The following is a 21,722-nucleotide window of genomic DNA, read 5'->3' as shown; positions in this document are numbered from 1 at the left end:
GAGGGTGGGCAGGCCCTGGCACAGGGTGCCCAGAGCAGCTGGGGCTGCCCCTGGATCCCTGGCAGTGCCCAAGGCCAGGCTGGACAGGGCTGGGAGCAGCCTGGGACAGTGGGAGGTGTCCCTGCCATTGGATGGTCTCTTAAGTTCTATTCCAACCCAAACCATTTAGGATTCTGTGATTTTATTTTTCCTACAGACAGGCAGGACAAAGGGGAATTTTCCTTCCAGCCGTGAGTAGAAGCATACAGATTTTTGCTCCATGCTGGGACAATCCAACCATCCCCGTTACACCTGGGAACAGAGAGTGCTGAGCTGGCTCTGCCTCAGTTTCCCCAAGTGCCAGCAGGTGCAGATGCCCACAAAGGCACCCAGTGCTGCAGTGCCTGGCTCTACACCACAAAAATCCCTCTCAGTGAGATAGAGACTCAAAAGCAAGGCAGGATTTGGGGGGATTAACATTTTCACCCCTTTGCAGCACTTGGTGCTGGGCTGGGAGGGAGATGCTGGAGCAGCTGCACACTGGGCTCTCCCAGGCTCACCAGGGCCACTTCCCAGCCCAGTCCTGGGCTATCAGTGCTCCAACCATTTGTGCACTTGATCCTGGCAAAGAAAAGCTCCTTTCCTTCCCCTTTTCCCAAGCTGGCACTAGTTTTGCTTCTGTTTTTTATTTTTTTTTTCTTACAGACAGTTCCCAGCAATTATAATTCTCAAACTTCCCCCAAGCAGTCATTAAATCAGCACCTTCTCATATATAATATATACATATATAATATATATATAATTTATAGAGAAATGACTTCTGTAAACAATATTCCTCTACTCCAGAAGGAAATGGAGTCCGGGGCATAACACAGCTCCAAACACAGCAGCTCTGAGGAGCAGCTGGGAGCCCTGTGCCACCTCCAGCTCCACTTGTCCCCACTGGGATGGCTCTTGGGTGGGGACAGAACTGGCTGGCTCGGTTTGGGTGGCACCACTTTCAGCTGAAGCAAACTGGTCCGACTGTGAAACCAAACTGGTGCGAGGCGTCGCCGTTGTGGAACACAGCCAGGTCCCGCAGGGGCAGCAGCCACAGCTCCTCCGTGCTGAACTGGAAGATGGTGTCGCTGATGGAGGACTCGTTGTCCAGCTGAAATGACCACCAGGGACAGCTGAGTGCCACCAAAGCCCTCAGCTGAGGGCCTGGAGCTCCCTTGGCTCCATCCCCAGCCCCTCCTGGCTTTTCCAGGCTGGTTCTTCCCCCTTGCCATAGCCCCAGACCAGGAAGCCCCTTGGGCCAAAGGAATGGACGTTCTCCATCCCCATCGCACCCTGTGCAGCCTCATCCCCCGCTCCATCCCAAACTGCAGGGCTTCAAACAGTCTCCCAAAGGGCTCTCCAAAGGTTGGGAGCCTTTTGCAGATGTGTATATGTTAGAAAATAATTTGTGCTAAAGGAAATGAAAGCCACAGCATTTTGTGTACAAAGCCAGTGTGGGGCAACAAGCAGTAATAGGCTATGGGATAAAAATGGAGATTCAAGTGTCATCAGGTGACTGCCTCCAGGGATGGATATTTCAAGGGATGTTTTTAGCTGACAAGACCCCAGCAGAAGGCATTTGATAGGCATCATCAGAAGTTTATTCCAGAAAGTTTTCACCTCACAGGACTCCAGCAATTATCCACTGATTCCGAGAAACGTGGCAGCAAAAAAGAAAAACTGCAATAATATGCTAAAATATGCTAAAGAAAAGCCCCTTTCAGAGCCCAAAAGACTGTATAAAACAGACCCCTCAGGAATGACATCTGGAGACCCACAGGGACTTTGGTGCAATAGAGGACAAATCCTGAGTCTCCCTGACCTTAATCGCCTGGCTCAGAGTCGAAATTGCTTGTGGATTTTTGCAAATGTATACTTTGAGAATGTAATAAAGTATTACATTTAATAAATATTAAATATATATAAATAAAATATTAAAATTATATATAATAGATCCTATATAAATATATAATATATAAGATATATAAATGTATATTATACAAACGGTATATATTTATATATAAATAATATTATCTATCTATAAAATATATAAATAATTAAAATTATAAATTAAATTAAAAATAATTTAAAATTAAAATGTCATAAAACAAATATTAATTCTTTAATTTAGAATTACTTATTTCTAAGAAATTATTATAATTAATAATTATTGATTATAATTATTTATTAAAAATGAATCATTTTCAATTGAATAATTGTCATCATATAGTATATAACTATAATTTATATATTATATAGTATATAACTATAATTTATATATTAATATCTATTATATATTACATTATTATATATTATTATATATTATATATTATATATTGTATATTATTTTATATATTATATTATATATTATCTAATTTTTTATATATTATATAATTATATAATTACATAATATAAATATAATTATAGTTATTTATCTTTAATAAAAAATTACAATTAATAATTACCAATTAAATAATTATGAATAAATAATTATAATTTATTCATTTTTATTCATTAATTATAAATAATAATTATATTAAGTATATATTATATATCCTATTTATATAATATTATATATTTTATATATGTTATATATAATATTATATATTATATTATATATAATTATATTTAATATATATTATAAATATTAATTATATTAATTATAAATAAATAATTAATTATTTATTGATTATAGTTATTATTATTATTATACTTATAATAATAATGAATAACAATATCTAATAATATAATATTATTATTTATTATAATTATTAATTATTTTAAAGATATTATTATTATTATTATTATTATTATTATTATTATTATTATTATTATTATTATTATTATTATTATTATTATTATTATTATTATTATTTCTAATTTCTTGATTGATTTAATTTAACAAATCCTCCCCTCATTATTCAATTGGAGCACTCATTTATAACGCAGGGGCTGCGCGGGCGGGTCTCACCAGGCAGCCGTGCAGGCTGGCGCTGTAGCTGTGCTGCCGGGAGTCGCTCAGGAAGCGAATTTCCTTGCGGGGCTGGGGCCGGCGGCGCTGCGGGGCCGCCCTGCACGAGTACGAGACCTTCTGGGCGGCGCGGTGGCTGTGCAGGCGCAGGAAGCGCAGCTGCACCGGGCTGGCCCCCGCGTATTCCAGCTGCAGGGAAATCCGGTGGGAAAAATGCCTGGTTTATCATTGGCTTTTGGCAAATGTTCACATGAATATTGTATGCGTTAGGTTAGAAAGTTATGCTGGATTCATTTTCTTAAGTAGGGTGTTAAATATCGTTTTAGGTTGTAATATAATGTTAAAATAGAAACTATGCTATGTAGGATACTTTTTTTAAAGAAAGGACTCGCAGTGAGATAGCCACAGGACACCTGAATCTTTCAGAGAAAGAGAATTTATGGCTCCATTATCAGGAGAAACGAACTTCTTCCTGCCTTGCTCTGCCATGTAGAGCCGTCAGGATTCAGAGGAAGAAGGTGACACTGCCCAGACAGGATCCTTGGTTTGAATGGAATTTATGCATCATGGATGAGTTGTATGAATATGCAACAGGCTGTTGTTTTTAAGGGTTAATCCTCTGTTAATGTGGGGCCTTTTTCGGGCTTATTTTGCCCAGAAAAGATACCTGAACTGTCCATAACTCTTTGTTTCTATTGTCTCATATTGTCCTAATCCAAATTGTCCAAATTATTATTACTCTAATCATATTACTATTTTTATAACCATTTTATTACTATTAAACTTTTAAAATTTTAAAACCAAGTGATGGCATTTCTCACATCCAGCATGTGGGGGCTGTGCTCCCCCAAGGCTAAACCCTGTCAGGGTCCAGCTGCCTGTTCAGCACTGGAGTTCCTCACAGAAGGAATGTCACATCCCTCTGTGCACAGCCAGAGGACCTGGGTGCTGTCCTGTAGCCATGATATCTCCTGAAAAATCCCTTTGCCAGGATTTTTTCTCCTGAGAAGCTGAGAGGCCTCAGAAACAAAATGTAAAAATGATTATCTGCTGCTGTGGAATGCAACAGGTGCATCTTTTATTGGTCTCATGTGGCTGTTTTTAATTAATGCCCAATCACAGTCCAGCTGTCTCAGACTGTCTGGTCAGTCAGAAGATTTTGTTATTCTTTTCCTTTCTTTTCAAGCCTTCTGATGAAATCCTTTCTTCTATTCTTTTAGTATAGTTATATAATTTTCATTTAATGTAACATATATATCATAAAATAATAAATCAGCCTTCCAAAACATGGAAGTCAAGATTCTCATCTCTTCCCTCATCCTGGGACCCCTGCAAATTCCCACACTGTCCCAGCACTGCAGGGTGGCACTTGGAGACCCCAACCCAGCCCTGTGTTCCCTTGGCTGTTCCAGCCGGGCACTCACCAGGAAGCCCCCGGGCAGGGTGCTGAACCACTCAAAGGTGTTCTCAGAGCTGTAGGTGCTCAGCCAAGCCTTGATGGGGACCTGAGGGGAGCAGGGACAATTGTCATCAACACAAGTGCCACCAACAGGGGATGGTGGCACTGACAGGACAAGGAGCCAGCACAGAACTCCGGTGTGTCCCTGCAGCCTGGCACACACCGTGACCAGGAGCCTCACTCCTCACTCCCTGCCAGGGCAGTGGGCACCACAGCCAGGGACTGTCACCACATCAGGGGACTGTCACCACAGCCAGGGACTGGGCACCACAGCCAGGGATTGGGCACCACAGCCAGGGACTGGGCACCACAGCCAGGGATGGGGCACCACAGCCAGGGACTGTCACCACATCAGGGGACTGTCACCACAGCCAGGGACTGGGCACCACAGCCAGGGATTGGGCACCACAGCCAGGGACTGGGCACCACAGCAGGGGACTGTCACCACAGCAGGGGACTGTCACCACAGCCAGGGACAGGGCACCACAGCAGGGGACTGTCACCACAGCCAGGGATTGGGCACCACAGCCAGGGACTGTCACCACAGCCAGGGATGGGGCACCACAGCCAGGGACCGGGCACCACAGCAGGGGACTGTCACCACAGCCAGGGATTGGGCACCACAGACAGGGACTGGGCACCACAGCCAGGGATGGGGCATCGCAGCCAGGGACTGTCACCACAGCCAGGGATGGGGCATCACAGCCAGGGACTGTCACCACAGCCAGGGATGGGGCACCACAGCCAGGGACTGGGCACCACAGCCAGGATTGGGCACCACAGCCAGGGATTGGGCACCACAGCCGGGGACTGTCACCACAGCCAGGGATTGGTCACCCTGTCCCTCTCCAGCCCCACCAGCCCTTGTCCCCACCCACTCTGAGGGGTCCCTCGGGGCTGCAGCTGCCCCATAAAAGCCACCCCGTACCTGGTTGTGCACGGGGGCAATGCAGGTCTCTCCCCCAGCTGTGAAGTTGCAGAAGGCTCTCAGTGCATCCTGGGGGCTGCCCTGGTTGGGGTCGATGTAGTATTGCCCTGGAGGGAGGAGAGGACAGCCCTGGCACCCAGCTTTGGCACAGGGAAGGTGCCACACAGTGCCATCCCACCCCAGCTGGTGGCCGGGCTGCCAGCCTGTTTCTCCAGGGATGCCCATGAAGCCCATCTGACCTCATTCCTCAAAATCCTTATTCCCTCTTCATTTCAGAGAGCTGCCTGTCCCTTCCTAGGCCAGGACAGGCCCAGGAGTGCCCCCCATGCCCCTGGTACCATCAGGCAGGTCGGGGTGAGCCAGCAGCAGCTCCTTGCAGGTGGTGGCCGGGTTGGTTTTGGTGCCATTGGGATGCTCCACGAGGGCTTGGAGCTCCCGGCTCAGGGTGTCCAGCAGAGCCCAGACCAGGCTGTAATTCAGGTGGTTGGAGGAATAAATGAGGTGCTGGAAGAAAAAGGAGGGGATATTACCAAACTGACCATAGATCCCCCCACCAGGAGCATCATCAGGGATGGCACATGCAGGGGACAAGGACAAGCAGGAGGGAGAGGGAGTAGCTGGATTTTCTTGGTCCTGGTGCACAGGGGACCTCAGAAGGAACAGGACATGGGACAGCATCCCTGGCAGCCCCTTCCTGTCACAGACATATTCTCTGAAAAATCTTTTCATTAAGATCTTTTCTCCTGAGAAGCTGAGAAGCCTCAGAAGAAAAAAACCCAGCAATAATTATCTGTTGCTGTGGAATGCAACAGGTGCATCTTTGATTGGTTTTGTCGTTGTTTTTAATTAATAACTAATTACAGTTTAGCTGTCTCAGACTCTCTTATCAGTCACAAGATTTTATTATTATTATTTTATTCTTTTTCTTTGCTAGCTTTCTGATGAAATATTTTTTCTATTTTTAGTGTAGTTTTAATAAAGCATTTTCATATAATATAATATAATATAATATAATATAATATAATATAATATAATATAATATAATATAATATAATATAATATAATATATATAATAATTATAATAAATATAATAAATACAATATAATATAATAAATATAATAATTACAATAAATATAATATAATATAATATAATATAATATAATATAATATAATATAATATAGTAATAAATCAACCTTCTAAAACATGAAGTCAAGATTCTCATCTCTTCCCTCATCCTAAGACCCCTGCAAACACCACCACACCTTCCCTCCTGGGCCAGGGTCACTCACCTGCAGCTCCTCCTGGGACAGCATCACTGCAGGCCCTCTGGGACCAGGGGGCCCAGCCAGACCCTGAGGGACAATGACAGTGCTGGTGGCACTGGCTGCTGCCCACGAGCCCCTCAGCAGCTCCTCCACCAGTGCCAGCAGCTGCACACCCCATGGAGTGACAGGATGGCATGGCAGGGCCTCACTGCCAGGTTTAGGGGAGCGGGTGACCCAAATTTTGGGCTGGGGGGAGTTTGTGGCTCTGCTTACCGGCATTCCTGGTGTGCCCCTGGGGCCTGGCAGGCCTGGGAAGCCTCTCAGCCCCTGCCAAAGGAGGAGGTGCAGAAGGGAAGGAAAGCAAGGGGGGAGATGCTGCTGTGCTGAGCTGCACCTCCACCCTGCAGCCCTGGAGTGGGAAAGAGGGGGGGGATCCCACTGATCCCACTCCAGCTGCTCCTCACTACTTACTTTGGGTCCAGACAAGCCCTGGAAGGAAAGGACAGGAGCAGGATAAGAGGGAGGCAGGTGGGATCAAAGCTGCATCCCTGTGGGGTGAGGAGTGAACCCCAAACCTGCGGGAGGGGGAAGGACTCACCAGTGTCCCAGGAATTCCAGGGTGTCCCTGTGGGCCAGGGGGGCCAGTGTCACCCTGCAAGGACAACAGAGAGCTCAGGACATCCCCCAGCCCTGCATCCTTCTACAACCCAGCCCTGCATCCTTCTACAACCCAGCCCCACATCCTCCTACAACCCAGCCCCACATCCTTCTACAACCCAGCCCCGCATCCTTCTACAACCCAGCCCCACACCCTTCTACAACCCAGCCCCACATCCTTCTACAACCCAGCCCCACATCCTTCTACAACCCAGCCCCATACTTCTACAACCCAGCCAGCCCCTTCCCCAAGTGGATTTTATATGGAAAAACAAGAAATTCACCCCAAATACTCATTTTGGTCCCTGACATCCCTCTCCACCCTGCCCTTACCTGCCTTCCCTTGGGTCCTGGTCTCCCAGGGACACCGTGGGGTCCTGGCTTGCCCTGGAAACGTGGCAGGATGTCAGACAGGGTGACAAGGGACCAGGGGAAAGGAAAAGAGCAAAACCTGTCACACACCTTGAAGCCATCATCCCCTTGCTGGCCCAGGTCACCTTTGCTGCCCTTCTCGCCCTAGGAGAGAGTCAGGGAGAGCTGTGGGCAAAGGGAAGGACAGAACCCCCAGGAGACCAGGGTGGGTGGGGAAATTCCCAGTCATGGCTGGCTGCAACATTTCTGGAGCAAAAACCCCCAAACACCAGAGAATTGTTCCAGAGAATTCACTGCACCCACATTGCTGGGACAGAGGCAGCAGCAGGGATGAAAGGATCATCCCAGACTAAAACATCTCTCAGGAAAACCTTGGAAATTGCAAGGAAGCACTTGGAGAGAATAAAGAAGATTCTTGGTGTGCTGAAACCAGAAGCAGGGAAAAATCCCAGCACAGCCTCCCCTCTGGCTGCTCTCCCAGGAGCTGCTCACTGAGCTGACAATCAATTTAAAGTTTTAATGATTCCCAAAGTTTCATTTTCCTGAAGGCTCTGAGCAGCTTCCCATTGCCAGGGATGGGATCTGGGATGGGATCAATGGGATGGGATGGGATGGGATGGGATGGGATGGGGTGGGATGGGATGGGATGGGATGGGATGGGATGGGACCCATGGGATCAATGGGATGGGATACATGGGATGGGATACATGGGATGGGATCCAGGGGATGGGACCCATGGGATCAATGGAATGGGATGCATGGGATGGGATGGGATGGGATCAATGGGATAGGATGGGATGGGATCAATGGGATGGGACCCATGGAATCAATGGGATGGGACCCATGGAATCAATGGGATGGGACCCATGGGATGGGTTGTGCTTGGTTTCTCCAGCCAAGGATCCATCAGGAATGGCACAAGGGAGGTTCAGCTCATGGTGCATCAGCATCACTGCTGAGAGCAGGGATTTAAAGGCTCCACACTGCTGCTTGCAATTCCAGGAGGATGGAAAGGTGCAAAAGGACTGGATTTGGGAGAAAATCTAAAGGTTCCATCTCCCAGCACTCAGGGACATGGCAGCCAACCCCCAGAGAAAGATGGTGCAGCCATCAGGGTTCAAAAAGAGGGGAATAAGGGATGGCATTCAGCAAATTAAATGCCACCCTGTGCCCAGCATCCCTGCTGTGCCTGGCACCTGTCCCCTACCTTGTGTCCTTTTGGTCCAGGGTCTCCTTTGATGCCCTTCAGCCCCGGGATGCCCTAAGAGAGAAACATGGAACTGCCTCACCCTGGGCTGAGCTGCTCCTGTCAGCCCCTGGCAAGGAGAGCCCTCCCCACACCTGAGGATTCTGAGGATTTCAGGCAGTTTTAGAAGCTCTGAGGCATTTTCCCTTTGTTTCTTTGATTTTTGCTTTCAGGAGGATCCCTCAGCAAAGCCCATTAAAAATGCACTGGAGGTGCCTTGGCTGGCTGAGAATATCCAGCTTGGTTTTTTTTTGGTTTTTTTTTTTTGGTTTGTTTTTTTGGTTTGTTTTTTTTTTTTTTTTGTGAAGTTGCCAAAGTTGAGCTTTTTATTTTAAGCATTAAAAAAAAGCAATTTCTAGTAATAAAATAAATATTTGTGTCCTTTTTGCTGGCTGCAGTTTGTCCCTCCATGACAGCTCTCTGGGCATGTGGGCACAATCCCACCAGTGCTCAGCACTACCTGGCATCAGACACATACCTAAAAGAAGGATTTGGCTCCTAGAACCAAATTTTGGGAATGAAGTGATTTGTCTGACTGCACACACCCTCCTGGGATGTTCATTTGGGAGGAGAAGACAGGAGGAGATGGATGAACCATTTAAAAACTCCCTCATTTTAAACAGGTCCCTGCAGAGCTGGGTCACACAGTGGGGTCAAACAGGGAGCAGCCAGCACCCCAAAAGCCCACACTGATACTCACGTAGGGTCCCTGGGGGCCTTGGGGTCCTGGAAGTCCTTTGTCACCTGGGTGGCCCTGAAATGCAAAGGGAGAAGCCCTGGCTGTGCCCAGGGTGATGCTCCAGGGCAGGGAGAGCAGCCCATGGGGGCTGTGGTGTGGGAGGTGCCCCTGTTGGGCTGGGAGGCTCTGGGGGTGCAGAGCCCTCAGTTATCCTGGTTTATTCATTTCTAACCCGGGGCTCAGGCAGGTGGGAGCACCCCCAAACTGCCAGGGGGGGCAAGGCAGCCTGACAAAGGCACCTACCTTGTGTCCCCAGGGACCCCGTGGGGGCTGCTGGCCCATCTTGCCTCGCTTGCCCTGGGGACCACAGGTGAAAAACTCACAGGTAGTTCCAAACTGATCCAGCCACCCCTTGTCCCTCCAGGATCCCCTCTCCAGGGATTCTGAGCCCCCAGAAAACTGGGACCACCCTGCAGAGCCCTGCAGGGGCTCCAAGGAGCAGCTCCCTGCCACCCTGGTGGGGACAGCAGTGCCATTTACCCGTCTGCCAGCTTCTCCTGGGACACCTTTGTCCCCTTCCTGCCCAGCATCGCCCTGGGGGAAGAGGAGAGGGGGCATGTGGGTCTCCAACAGCTCAGCCACATGCCAGGACTGGGCAGGAGGAGATGGGGACAGAGCCCAGCAGGCACTGGGGGATTCTGGAGATGGGCACCAAGAGCTGGGGAGGCCCCTGTGCCCCCCAGGGCCACCTGAGCCAGGCTGGAGGCAGGAGCTGCCAGCCCCTCACCCCAAAACCAGCCCAGGAGCAGCCTGTGCTTGCCAGGTGGGGAAAACCAGCTCCTCCTGGGCAATTCCCACTGTTTGCTCTCCATGGTCCCCCATGGGTCTGACCAGTTTAGGCTTGCCCACCCCATGCCCACTGGGCAGTCCCCTCAGGTGCCATCCCCAGGGCAGGACTTTGGGGGTACCTTCTCTCCTTTGCAGCCCTTCTGTCCTTTAGGACCAGCTTGTCCAGGAGCCCCCTAAAATCCCAAAGGAGAAGGAAACCCCTCTGTGAGGATGCTGTGCCAGGGATGCCCCTCCTGGCTTCCCTCCCTGCCTTGCCCCAGTGTGCTCAGGAGGATGCTCTAAGCTGGAATCTTCCCTTTGTGATTTTCCCTCTCTCTGGAGCAGGCTGGGCAGAAGGGGGCTGTTCAGCAGGAACAGGAGATGGTGCCTGCATTGGACTTTTACACCTCCAGGAGATGCCAGCATCCCCAGCCTCTGTCAGGGAGAACCAGCACTCCCACCATTTGTCCATTCCACTGGCTCCATCCCACTCCTCACCATTTGTCCTGGTTTTCCTGGCTCTCCTGGCTCCCCTTTTGCACCCACCAGGCCCTAAGAAGAAAAACAGAATTCAAAGCAAATCCAAACCTTTGGGTTATTCAGATATTTGGGTTATTCTGTGAGGGACACAGATGGGGGAGGCTGGAAAAGCTGGGGCAGGGAATGGGGCAGAGAGGAGCCCACTCACCTCAGTGCCACTCAGCCCGGTGGCTCCAGCTTCACCCGGTGGCCCGAGAGTCCCCTGAGTTCATTTGGGGACAAAACATGAGGCTGGCAGCAGGGAAGGCACAGCTGGGGCTCTTGTCCCCAGGGAGAGCTGTGCCATGGGTGTCCCCCATGGAGCACAGGTGTTACCTGCTGGCCTGGCTGGCCCTTGGTGCCCACCACTCCTCTGGCGCCCTCGTGCCCGGTGAAGCCCCGGAGCCCTGGGGCACCTGCCAGGCCCTGAGCCCCCTGTGAGCCCTGCAGGGCACAGAGAGGGGGACACTGCTCACCCCTGTCTTCAGCAGGGCCTGAGCAGCTGCCCCTCGAGGGACTTCAGCTGCACTGAGCTTTGCAAATTCCCCTGCAGTTTGTTTCACAGCAAACCCCCTGGAATTTATTCCACAGCAAACCCCCTGGGATTCATTCCACAGCAAACTCCCCAGAGTTTATTCCATAGCAGCCCCCCTGCAATTCATTCCACAGCAAACCCCCTGGAATTCATTCCACAGCAAACCCCCTGAAGTTTATTCCAGAGGAAACACCCCTGGGGTTTATTCCACAGCAAACCCCCCTGGGGAATAAACCCTGGGGTTCATTCCACAGCAAATCTGCCCAGAGTTTATTCCACAGCAAATCCCCCTGGAATTTATTCCACAGCAAATCCCCCTGCACTTTATTCCACAGCAAATCTCCCTGCAGTTTATTCCACAGCAAATCCACCCAGAGTTTACTCCAGAGCCTGACCTCTCCCAGCAAATCACCCAAGCTAAAGGCTTGGAGCAACCTGTGGAAAGTGTCCCTGCCCATGGCAGGGGATGGAATCCAAAGAGCTTTGAGGTCCCTTCCAACCCAATTCTGGGATTCCATCAGGGCACGTCTTGCCTGGGCAGAGTGGCACTGCAAGATGGGAAAACTGGGATGCAGGTGGGATTTATCCTTCAGCTGAGCTTGGGGCATCCATAACACATCTGGGGCTCTCTGCCATGCCCAGAATGCCCATCCTGGGGCACTGGGCAGCTCCTGGAGCCACAGGGACACCTGTGGGTCTGCTCCAAGGAGGGGAAATGCAGAGCCCTGGAGCTGCCTCAGGCAGATTGCAGCAGCCCAGCGTTACCTGTGCAACAGCCCTGGCACTTTGGCATGGCTTTTAACAGCTCTATTAAAATTCCTTTCTTAACAGCTCTATTAACATTCCTTTTGGGAGCTTCTGCTGTGGGAAATCCAAGGAAGCAGTGACTCAGTCCCAGAGCTGGGAACCATGGCCAGGCTGGCAGAGCTCACCTTGCAGCCACCCCCAGGGTGAGACACATCCCAAAATGCCACCAAACTTCTTTCCCAAGGGAATTTTTGGGGGCAGAGCTGGTACTCACCACCGGGCCAGGCTTGCCACCATCTCCCTTCGCTCCATCATCTCCAGCCTGTCCCTGTGGGGACATGGGGGTTCAGAAAAAGCCCCTCAGCACCGTGTCCTTCACCTCTGAGGGGACCTGGAGCACCTTGTCCCATATCCCATGCTCTGACTGGCCAAGACAGCCCTGGGAACCACGTGGGAGTGAACAGGATTCAGCAGCAGGAACAGGTTTTCCATGAGGCACCACTGGGTGCTGGAAAGAGTCTGATTTTGGGGGTTTAGGTGCTGGGAGTTTGGGGTTTTAGGGTTTTGGGAGTCAGTGCTGAGGTATGAGGTGTTAAACCCCCTCCTCATTTCTGAGCCCCCTGACCTGGCCAGCGAAGGGGCAATAAATCCTTTGGGTTGTACTGGAAATAGGGAAGAGCTGGGGAAGCCTTTGGCAATTCCCAGCTCTGCAACATTCCAGGCATCAGTACCTCAAATCCTGCAGCCCCAGCAGGTCCATCCATGCCCCGTGGCCCTGGATCTCCCTGGGGAAGGAGGGGAAACAGCTCTGTCCATGGAAAACCCTTCCCTGCCTTGCTGGTTCTGCATCTCAGGGGTGTCCCATGGCAGGTCCCCCTGTCACCAGCCTGCCCAGGACACCCAGTGCCAGCACATTCCCACTGGGAGAGCTTGGGAAGAGGCCAGAAAAGGGAGTTTCACCCAGAGGTGAAGGGTTGGAGCCATCATCTCTCTGTACCTTCTCTCCCTCGGGACCGTCGAGCCCAGGAGGACCTCGGAGTCCTGTCCCCCCCTGTTCAGGGCACAAGCAGAGGAGCCCGGGTCACCCAGCCCTGCCAGTCACACAAATGTCCCCTGGCAGGCCTGTGACAGAGGCAGGGCCCTCCCAGTGCTCCCAGTCACACAAATGTCCCCTCCCAGTGCTCCCAGTCACACAAATGTCCCCTGGCAGGCCTGTGACAGAGATGGGCCTTGCCCAGTGCTCCCAGTCACACAAATATCCCCTCCCAGTGCTCCCAGTCACACAAATGTCCCCTCCCAGTGCCCCCAGTCATATACAAATGTCCCCTCACCAGACCCATGACAGATGTGGGCCCTGCCCAGTGCTCCCAGTCACACAAATGTCCTCTCACCAGGTCTGGGACAGAGATGGGCTTTTCCAGTGCTCCCAGTCACGCAAATGTCCCCTGGCAGGCTTGTGACAGAGATGGGCCTTGCCCAGTGCTTCCAGTCACACAAATGTCCCCTCCCAGTGCTCCCAGTCATATACAAATGTCCCCTCACCAGACCCATGACAGACATGGGCCCTGCCCAGTGCTTCCAGTCACACAAATGTCCCCTGTCAGGTCTGGGACAGAAATGGGTCCCTGCCAGTGCTCCCAGTCACACAAATGTCCCCTCTGAGCGCTCCCAGTCACACAAATGTTCCCTCACCAGGTCTGGGACAGAAATGGGTCCCTGCCAGTGCTCCCAGTCACACAAATGTCCCCTCTGAGCGCTCCCAGTCACACAAATGTTCCCTCACCAGGTCTGGGACAGAAATGGGTCCCTGCCAGTGCTCCCAGTCACACAAATGTCCCCTCTGAGCGCTCCCAGTCACACAAATGTCCCCTCACCAGGTCTGGGACAGAAATGGGCCCTCCCAGTGCTCCCAGTCACACAAATGTCCCCTCACCATGTGTGAGACAGGTTGGAAAGGGACAGGGGACATGATCTGACTTACAAACCATCCTCTGGCTCCAGCAGGTCCTGCAGCTCCGGTGACACCACCCTGGCCCTGGCACACAGAGGCAGACATGTTCCCAGCCTGGCAGGGCTGGAGTTTGCCTGGAGGAAGCATTGTCCCCAAAGTGCCCCACAAACCCAAACCACCCTTTTGTGCCAGCAAGATCCAATTTTGGTGTCATGCCTGTGAGACATGAAACTCCCTAATTATGGAGATTTAACAGTTCCTAGGGTTTTCTGCAGCTCCCAGAGCCCAAGGTTTCCCAGCAGGGGTGGGTGCCCCCCTTGGCAGCCCTCAGCCAGCCTTGGGGACACTGGAGGGTGAGGGAGCCCAGCCCCAGCTGTACTTGCCAGCAAACCTTCTCGGCCCTTCTCTCCCTTCTGCCCTTTGCCTCCAATTTCACCTGTGGCAGCTCCTGGACCAGGAATTCCAGGAGGGCCCCTGGGGCCAGCATTGCCCTGCTCAGGGATAGAGAAAGTGTCACCACAAAGAGGGAAAAGGAACAGCAATAAATGAGCTTCTGCATGGAGGAGAGCTGTGTCACCCTCTGGCCAGGTGCCACAGAGAGCAGGTCACCCTGGGCTGCTCCTCAGCCATGGGGACACCCCTGTCCTGCTCTGTCCCCACCATGGAGCAGCAGAGGTTTGTCACAGACATCTTTTATGGAAAATCCTTTCCTTAGGATTTTTCCTCCTGAGAAGCTGAGAGGCCTCAGGAACAAAATGTAACCAATGGTTATCTGCTGCTGTGGAATGCAACAGGTGCATCTGGGATTGGGCTCATGTGGTTGTTTCTCATTAATGGCCAATCACAGTCAGCTGGCTCAGACTCTCTGTCCAAGCCACAAGCCTTTGTTATCATTCTTTCTTTTTGTATTCTTAGCCAGCCTTCTGATGAAATCCTTTCTTCTATTCTTTTAGTATAGTTTTAATGTAATATAGATCATAAAATAATAATTTCTGAATATAATAATAACATAAAATAAAACTTCTGAAACATGGAGTCAGATCCTCATCTCTTCCCTCATCCTAAGACCCCTGTGAACATGGTCTCAGAGGCTGAGCAGGCCAAGGGTGTTCCTGAGGTGCTGCAAAGAGGGACAGGGTTAGAGACACCCCTCACCTTCCGTCCCTGCAGTCCTGGCTCGCCCGGGTCCCCAGTGTCACCAGTGTCACCCTGCCCAGGGGGAAATGCCCACATCAGACACAGCAGCTGCTCCCCAGCCCCATCCCAGGGTGGGTTAAAAGCTGGGCTTTGACTTCCATGGGCTTTTCCACCCTCCCCTGGCCAGGATTTTGATGCTGGGTAAGGCACAGCCTCACCTCCTGTGCTGGGAGATCACCCTGGTACCCCAAAAGTGAGAGGGGACAAAATGCTGAGCACACCTTGCCCAGCATGGGGACCCCAAATCATCAACCCCCAGAGAGTATCCAGGCTCTGTGGGGCAAAGCCACGGCAGGGGCAGGGTCTAGAGGCAGCACCTTTCCCAATCCCTTTCCCATTCCCTTTCCCATTCCCGTACCTCCTTGCCTTGCTTCCCAGGCCGTCCTGGTGGCCCCTCTGTCCCCGCGTCCCCCGGCTCCCCAGGGCTCCCTCTGATGCCTGGAGCTCCACGGGTTCCTGCCTCTCCCTGGACAGGATGGAGATGACCAGGATGATTCCTGGCTGCCTATTCCAGCTGAGCCTGGCTCTGCCCACCATCATTTCCCATATTGGAATGTCACAGATGTATTTTCTGAAAAATCCTTTTGCCAGGATTTTTTCTCCTGAGAAGCTGGGAAGCTTCAGCTTCTCCATGTTTTGCTGCTTTGGAATGTGATTTAGAGAATTGTTTACCCAGCATGTGAATTGTTTTTACTTGATGACCAATGACAGCCACCTGTATCAAGGCTGTGAGCAGACACAAGGTTTTATTATGATTCCATTCCCTTCCTTGCTAGCCTTCTGATGTCTCCTTTCTCTTTCTTTAGTATAGTTTTAGTATAGCATATATAATATATATAATATATAATATATAATATATAATATATAATATATAATATATAATATATAGATATGATAGATGAGATATAAAATATTATTGATGAGATATGAGATTGTAATATCATATAATATATATAATATAAGCAATACTATATTATATTATATTTATTATATATAGTATTATAATAAATATAATGTAATATATATAATGTATTATATTATACAATATATATTTTATTATATTATATATTATAATAAATATAATATAATGTAATATAATATTTTTATATTATATTATATATATGATATTACGATCTCATATCTCATCAATCATATTTTATATCTCATCTATCATATTTTTATATTATATATTATATAATATAAAAATATGATACCAGCCTTCTGAAACATGGAGTCAAGATTCTCATCCCTTCCCTTGTCCTGTGACCCACAAACACCACCACACTGGGAAAAACCCCAGTTTTCTTATAGGACCCCCCCTACCATGCCCAGCAACGTCAATCCCCAGGCATGAGGATGCTGGGGAGGGGTTTCAAACACGTGCCATGGACTCAGGTGTGACCCAGCATCACCCCCAGCACCCACCTGCTCACCCTTGGGCCCCAGCTGACCCTCTGCTCCTGGTGGTCCTGGTGGTCCCTGTGGAGGAAACAAAGCCCAGCCCTAGCACAGCTCCCAGCTTTAACCTTCTGGCTTGTTTGAGGATCAGCAGCCTGCTGCCATCCTTGGAGCAGGGAGCTGGGGAGGGGGAGGCTGGAGCAGCCCCACTGGGGTGGGCACACAGGTCCCAGCTGCTGTACCTGCTCCCCATCCAGCCCGCGGACTCCGGCTGCCCCGGGATCTCCCACCTCACCCTGCAGAGGACACAAAGGCAGGACAAGCAGCTGTGGTGGATCTCTATCCCTGCAGCTCCCCGAGATGCAAATCCCCATCCCACAGCAATGGGGCCAAGCTGGGAGCAGTGCTGGCCCCCCCAGCCCCAGGGAGGTCAGTGGGGCGAGCCCGAGGCTCTGGGCAGCTCCCAGGGAAACCAAATCCTCTCCTTTGTGCTCACCTTGTCTCCTCTCATCCCTGCAGGTCCTTCACGTCCATTTGGACCTTCCTGGCCCTGAGAACAAACACCCCACATCAGCAGAGGGACTTGGCCCGAGCTCAGGAGCCTTTGCAGCTCCTGAGGGGGGTCTGGGATGTCCTGACACACCACGCATAGTGTGGGAAGGGAATCCATGCTCCCTGCAACATTTCCCCTTTCCTTCCCTTCCTGCAGGTGCTTCAGGGAGCTCCCCACAGGTGCAGCTGCAGGAAAAGCCCCAATCCCTGTCCTCCTGAGAGGCTCAGGGCAGGGCTCCCAGCAGCACTCACCGGGTAGCCAGGCGGGCCAGCAGCCCCAGCTGCTCCAGGAGCGCCCCTTTCTCCACCTGCACCAGCCTTCCCGGGCATGCCATCCTGCCCTCTTGTGCCAGGAACACCCTGCAAGGCCAGAAAGCCCCTCAGGCCCCCCAAAACACAGCTCTGGGAGGGCTAAGCCAGAGAAAGCCCCGTGGCTGATGCACTTGGGTCACCTCAGGGTTGAAAGGTGCCATCTGCTCCAGGTGCAGGACACTGCTGTCCCCACACCCACACACACAGGGTTTGGGGTGTTCCCTGCCCCACAACCACCCCAGGGATGAAAATGCCCTGGAGTGGGCACCAATGTCTGTTGAGTTTTTGGGGTTTTTTTGCTCTAGGGTCAGGGTTAAATGTGCGTCAGTATTTCTTGTTTGGACTCAGATGTTTTATATTACAGTCTCACAAACTGTGAGTTCTACAGTACTTCACTCTAACAAATTAAAAATGGAACTGTATTCCTCTTTCTATGAGGTATTTTAAAGATAAACTGTCTAATTAAGAAATGACACTTAAATTATTTTTACTTTTCACCCAATAACAAACCACCTGTGGCCTGCAACGTGGAATTTTTTATCTAATTACACAATACTACTTAAACCTATGAAGAAAAAAGTGAAAAAGAAGGACCAGCCTCTGCCCTAAAACCTCCACCTTGCTATATATATATATATATATGTATGTATGTATATATATATATATAGCACTATATCCTAAAACTTATTTAAGTTTTTCACCCTGTGATATCACACACTTCTATTCAAACTCCACACCCACAATCCCAGTTCTATCATTCCATTTTGGAAGCCTTCTCCACGGCCTCAGGTCAAATGCAGTGTTCTCTTGGGGTCAGTGTCTGTCAGCACAGAAATCTGAAATTCTCAGCAGCCAGGGTTCCAACAGATTCCCACCCTGTGGGACACCCCCCAGCCCAGCAAGGTGCAGCTCTGCACTTACAGGCAGCCCTGGGAGCCCTCGAGGACCTGGGTCACCTGTTCTGCCCTGGGGAAAGAAAGATGTTCAGCAGTGTGTCCATGGAACTGGGACCAGGGGGAGGCTTTGCTCAGAGAAATCCCCTTGGCTTGGGACTGTGGCATTCACAATTCACATTCACATTCTCTGAAAAATCCCTTCACCCAGGGTTTTTCTCCTGGGAAGCTGAGCAGCCTCAGAGAAAAGGAAAACAATTCTCATCTCATTGGCTTCTCCTGTGTTGTGCTCATGTGGAATGTGTTTGGAGATTGTTCACCCACAGGTGATTGTTCCATTGCATTCTGCTGGGAGTTGTTTTCACTCTTTGGCCAATCAGGGCCAAGCTGTGTCAGGGCTCTGGAGAGAGTCAGGAGTTTTCATTATTATCTTTTTAGTCTTCTGTAAGTATCCCTTCTGTATTCTTTTGTATAGTTTAGTATAGTATTATAGTATACTAATATATTTATATTAGTATACTATAATACTTATATTTTATATATATATCTTAAATATATTTTAGTATTATAAAGTAATAAATTAAGCCTTCTGAGCACATGGAGTCAGATTCATCATTCCTCCCTGCCACAGGGGTTCCTGCAAATACAATATGGGACCATCTGAGCAGTGTCTGTGCTGCCTCAGGACAGAGCCCAGCCAGCAGGGAGTGGGACCAGGGTCCTGCCTGCCCCCAGCAAGGGCTGTGGGATGGATCCATGCTGCAGCTCACACACCCATGCAGAGGGATTGGAGCAACCAGGAGTGCAGGGAGCAAGGAGAGCCCTACCTGGGAGCCAGGAGCACCACGAGGACCAGGGGGACCTGGCAGGGCCTGGGGGACAAGAGCACCATGGGTGACACAGCCCTGGCTGAGCCCCCTGCCAATTTAACTGCAAGACTGGCAAAAGTTCCCTATTGCAGCAGGTGAAAAAGCTGCTAATAACACCCAGGGGAAGGAAGCAAAAAGGGGCTTTGCATTGTATCCCCAGATGTTTAATTCAGCTGCACAGTGAGATGTCAGGGTCCAAAGGCAGCACTCAGGGGGGAGCCCAGGGCTTTGTGTCCCCAGAGGTAGGGGCTGATCAGTGCAATGGGGGCAGTGCAAGGATGAGGGCCAGAGGGGGAATAGGGAGGGAGTGGCTGAGGGAAATAGGAACAAGGGGAAGGGGCCAATGGGGTCAAACAGCCTTTGAGGGAAGCTTCTTGTGTCTCCCTAAGCCAGAGAATGCCTCTCAGGGTCTGCACACCCTATGGCAAAGCTTTCCCATTTTCCCCATTCCCAGCCCAGCACAGACAACTTGCCTGGGGCTTTCCAGGGGCTGGAGCTGCCCAGAACAGCAGCAAACAGTGCTTACCTTTGGACCAGCTTTTCCTGGAAATCCTGGTGGACCTTGAGCTCCTCTTTCTCCCTGTTAGGAGGCAAGAAAGATTTCCTTTCCTCTGTACGTTTTAATGCAAAAAATTATTTTTTGAAATTTAAAAAAGCTCAACAAAACAAATGGAAAGCAGCTCTTAGAACAATCCAGAGGTGTTTGGGCAGAGGAGGTGCTGGAGTGCCAATGGTTCACCTGCTGTGGGAGGCAGATCCAGCTGTTCTCCTCCCACCATGGCTGCTGGAGACTGTGGCCACCTCCAAACCCACCCACTGGCTTCAAAACTCATCCCAGCAACGCTTCCAATGCTGCCAGTGCTGGAGGGGGTGTCCCATCCCTACCTTGTCTCCCCTGCGTCCCAACCTCCCGCGGTCTCCAGCAGGTCCTGGATAGCCCTGGGAAGAGCTTGGGGTTAAGAGCCAGCTGGAGCTGCCTGGTGTCTCTGTATTTTTGGGAGAAGGGAAAGGAGGAGCCCTGGGAGGGTGGTGAGTGCCCAGCTGGAGGCTGCTGCAGCCTCCTCCCAGTCCAGCCCCTGCTGTGTCCCCTCTGTCACTTACATAGGCGCCCACAGGTCCTTGTGGCCCCTCCAAGCCCGGCTTCCCAGGCAGCCCCTGGCAGGCAAAACAAGGGAATCAGCAAAGCCCCACTCCTGGGATGCAGCCAGGCCCCCTCCCTTGCTCAGTGATCCCACAGGATCCCCTGGGCTGACTCCATGGGAGCCCCCCAGAGCAGCCCAGAGCCTCTGGGGGCTGTGCAGCCCCATCACTGCCCCAACCACCCCCCAAACCCCAGCTCTCACCTTTGGGCCCAAGCAGCCCGGGTCTCCATCAGGTCCAGGCTTTCCTGGAGATCCCTTTGGGGTTATTTGGGAGGAGGTGTCAGTCAGAGGAGAGAGGAGCTGAGCCCCCCTAAGCCCCCACTGCTGCCCCTGAGCTCGTGGGGCCAACAGGGTCACAGGGGGCAAACTCAGCCATTGTGCCTGGTCCTGGTGGCTCCTGCATGCCAGCCCCCATGGCTGGCAGGGCTGTCACCAGGGCAGGTGACAATCCTTGCTCTCAACATCACCACCAAGCCCAGCTGAGTGCAAGCTCTCTCAAGCTCCTGTTCCAGCTGCAGGAACTGTTCCAGGTCTCCATCCCAGGGCACTGAGCTGGGAGGGACCCACCAGGATTGAGTCCAGCCCCTGTCCCAGCCCAGCCCCTGTCCCAGCAACCCCAGCCTGGGCATCCCTGGCAGCGCTGGCCAAAGGCTCCTGGAGCTCTGGCAGCCTCGGGGCCGTGCCCATTCCCTGGGGAGCCTGGGCAGTGCCAGCACCCTCCCCCTGAACCTGTGCCACCCTCTGCCACTGGGATCTCCTCCCAGGACCCAGAGCCAGCTCCTGCTCAGCCATGGAGGGTTTCCATGAGCAGCCATTCCCCATGGACAACCTGCCAGGCTCAGGAAGGCTGCACAGTTCCTGGAGCAGGCTGATTCCTTGGGGGAGTGATTCTGCTCTTCCCTAGCCCCAGTTATTTCCACCATTGAGGCTTTTTAATGTCTTTTATCAAGCAGCTGAGATCAGGTCCTACAGATGCCCTGATTCCCAAGGAAATTCCCACATTCCCCACCAGCAGCACCAGCCCCACTGACATCCCACCTAGGAAAACACACACTTCATGCAGAGGAACATTTTCTTTTTTCCTTACTATGGATCCAGGAGTTCCAGCGTGCCCACGGCCCCCTGGCAAACCAGCAAATCCCTGGAGGGAAGGGCAGCAGAGGAACCATGGAGGGAGGGCAGA

At 50.9% G+C, this 21,722-nt stretch overlaps 1 protein-coding gene across 9 annotated transcripts in view; it reads right to left on the bottom strand.

The window, feature by feature from the left end:
- Positions 1-274: 274 nt before the first annotated feature.
- Positions 275-21,722, bottom strand: part of LOC129129018 (uncharacterized) — a 99,076-nt gene continuing 77,628 nt past the window's right edge. For 7 of the 9 annotated variants that reach the window (XM_077189337.1, XM_077189340.1, XM_077189339.1 and 4 more), the window contains 37 exons: positions 21,627-21,680; positions 20,741-20,794; positions 20,499-20,552; positions 20,283-20,336; positions 19,924-19,977; positions 19,356-19,400; positions 18,557-18,601; positions 17,576-17,683; positions 17,268-17,321; positions 17,014-17,067; positions 16,799-16,852; positions 15,732-15,839; positions 15,332-15,385; positions 14,560-14,667; positions 14,207-14,260; positions 13,223-13,276; positions 12,957-13,010; positions 12,500-12,553; positions 11,280-11,387; positions 11,113-11,166; positions 10,923-10,976; positions 10,565-10,618; positions 10,137-10,190; positions 9,900-9,953; positions 9,618-9,671; positions 8,879-8,932; positions 7,762-7,815; positions 7,633-7,686; positions 7,241-7,294; positions 7,114-7,131; positions 6,916-6,969; positions 6,667-6,729; positions 5,715-5,880; positions 5,377-5,483; positions 4,414-4,494; positions 2,990-3,178; positions 276-1,129 (listed from right to left, as the gene is read on the bottom strand). In XM_077189337.1, the coding sequence (XP_077045452.1) occupies positions 980-1,129; positions 2,990-3,178; positions 4,414-4,494; positions 5,377-5,483; positions 5,715-5,880; positions 6,667-6,729; positions 6,916-6,969; positions 7,114-7,131; positions 7,241-7,294; positions 7,633-7,686; positions 7,762-7,815; positions 8,879-8,932; positions 9,618-9,671; positions 9,900-9,953; positions 10,137-10,190; positions 10,565-10,618; positions 10,923-10,976; positions 11,113-11,166; positions 11,280-11,387; positions 12,500-12,553; positions 12,957-13,010; positions 13,223-13,276; positions 14,207-14,260; positions 14,560-14,667; positions 15,332-15,385; positions 15,732-15,839; positions 16,799-16,852; positions 17,014-17,067; positions 17,268-17,321; positions 17,576-17,683; positions 18,557-18,601; positions 19,356-19,400; positions 19,924-19,977; positions 20,283-20,336; positions 20,499-20,552; positions 20,741-20,794; positions 21,627-21,680 (2,592 nt within the window). In that variant the 3' untranslated portion in view covers positions 276-979. Of the gene's footprint in view, positions 1,130-2,989; positions 3,179-4,413; positions 4,495-5,376; positions 5,484-5,714; positions 5,881-6,666; positions 6,730-6,915; positions 6,970-7,113; positions 7,132-7,240; positions 7,295-7,632; positions 7,687-7,761; positions 7,816-8,878; positions 8,933-9,617; positions 9,672-9,899; positions 9,954-10,136; positions 10,191-10,564; positions 10,619-10,922; positions 10,977-11,112; positions 11,167-11,279; positions 11,388-12,499; positions 12,554-12,956; positions 13,011-13,222; positions 13,277-14,206; positions 14,261-14,559; positions 14,668-15,331; positions 15,386-15,731; positions 15,840-16,798; positions 16,853-17,013; positions 17,068-17,267; positions 17,322-17,575; positions 17,684-18,556; positions 18,602-19,355; positions 19,401-19,923; positions 19,978-20,282; positions 20,337-20,498; positions 20,553-20,740; positions 20,795-21,626; positions 21,681-21,722 lie in introns of all 9 variants that reach the window. The other 2 variants (XM_077189341.1, XM_077189345.1) reach the window with 2 other exon arrangements.

This window comes from Agelaius phoeniceus, chromosome 21 (genome assembly GCF_051311805.1).
Source record: "Agelaius phoeniceus isolate bAgePho1 chromosome 21, bAgePho1.hap1, whole genome shotgun sequence".
NCBI classification, from domain to species: domain Eukaryota; kingdom Metazoa; phylum Chordata; class Aves; order Passeriformes; family Icteridae; genus Agelaius; species Agelaius phoeniceus.
The sequence above is the reverse complement of the archived record's forward strand: the minus strand, read 5'-3'. Positions and strand labels throughout refer to the sequence as shown.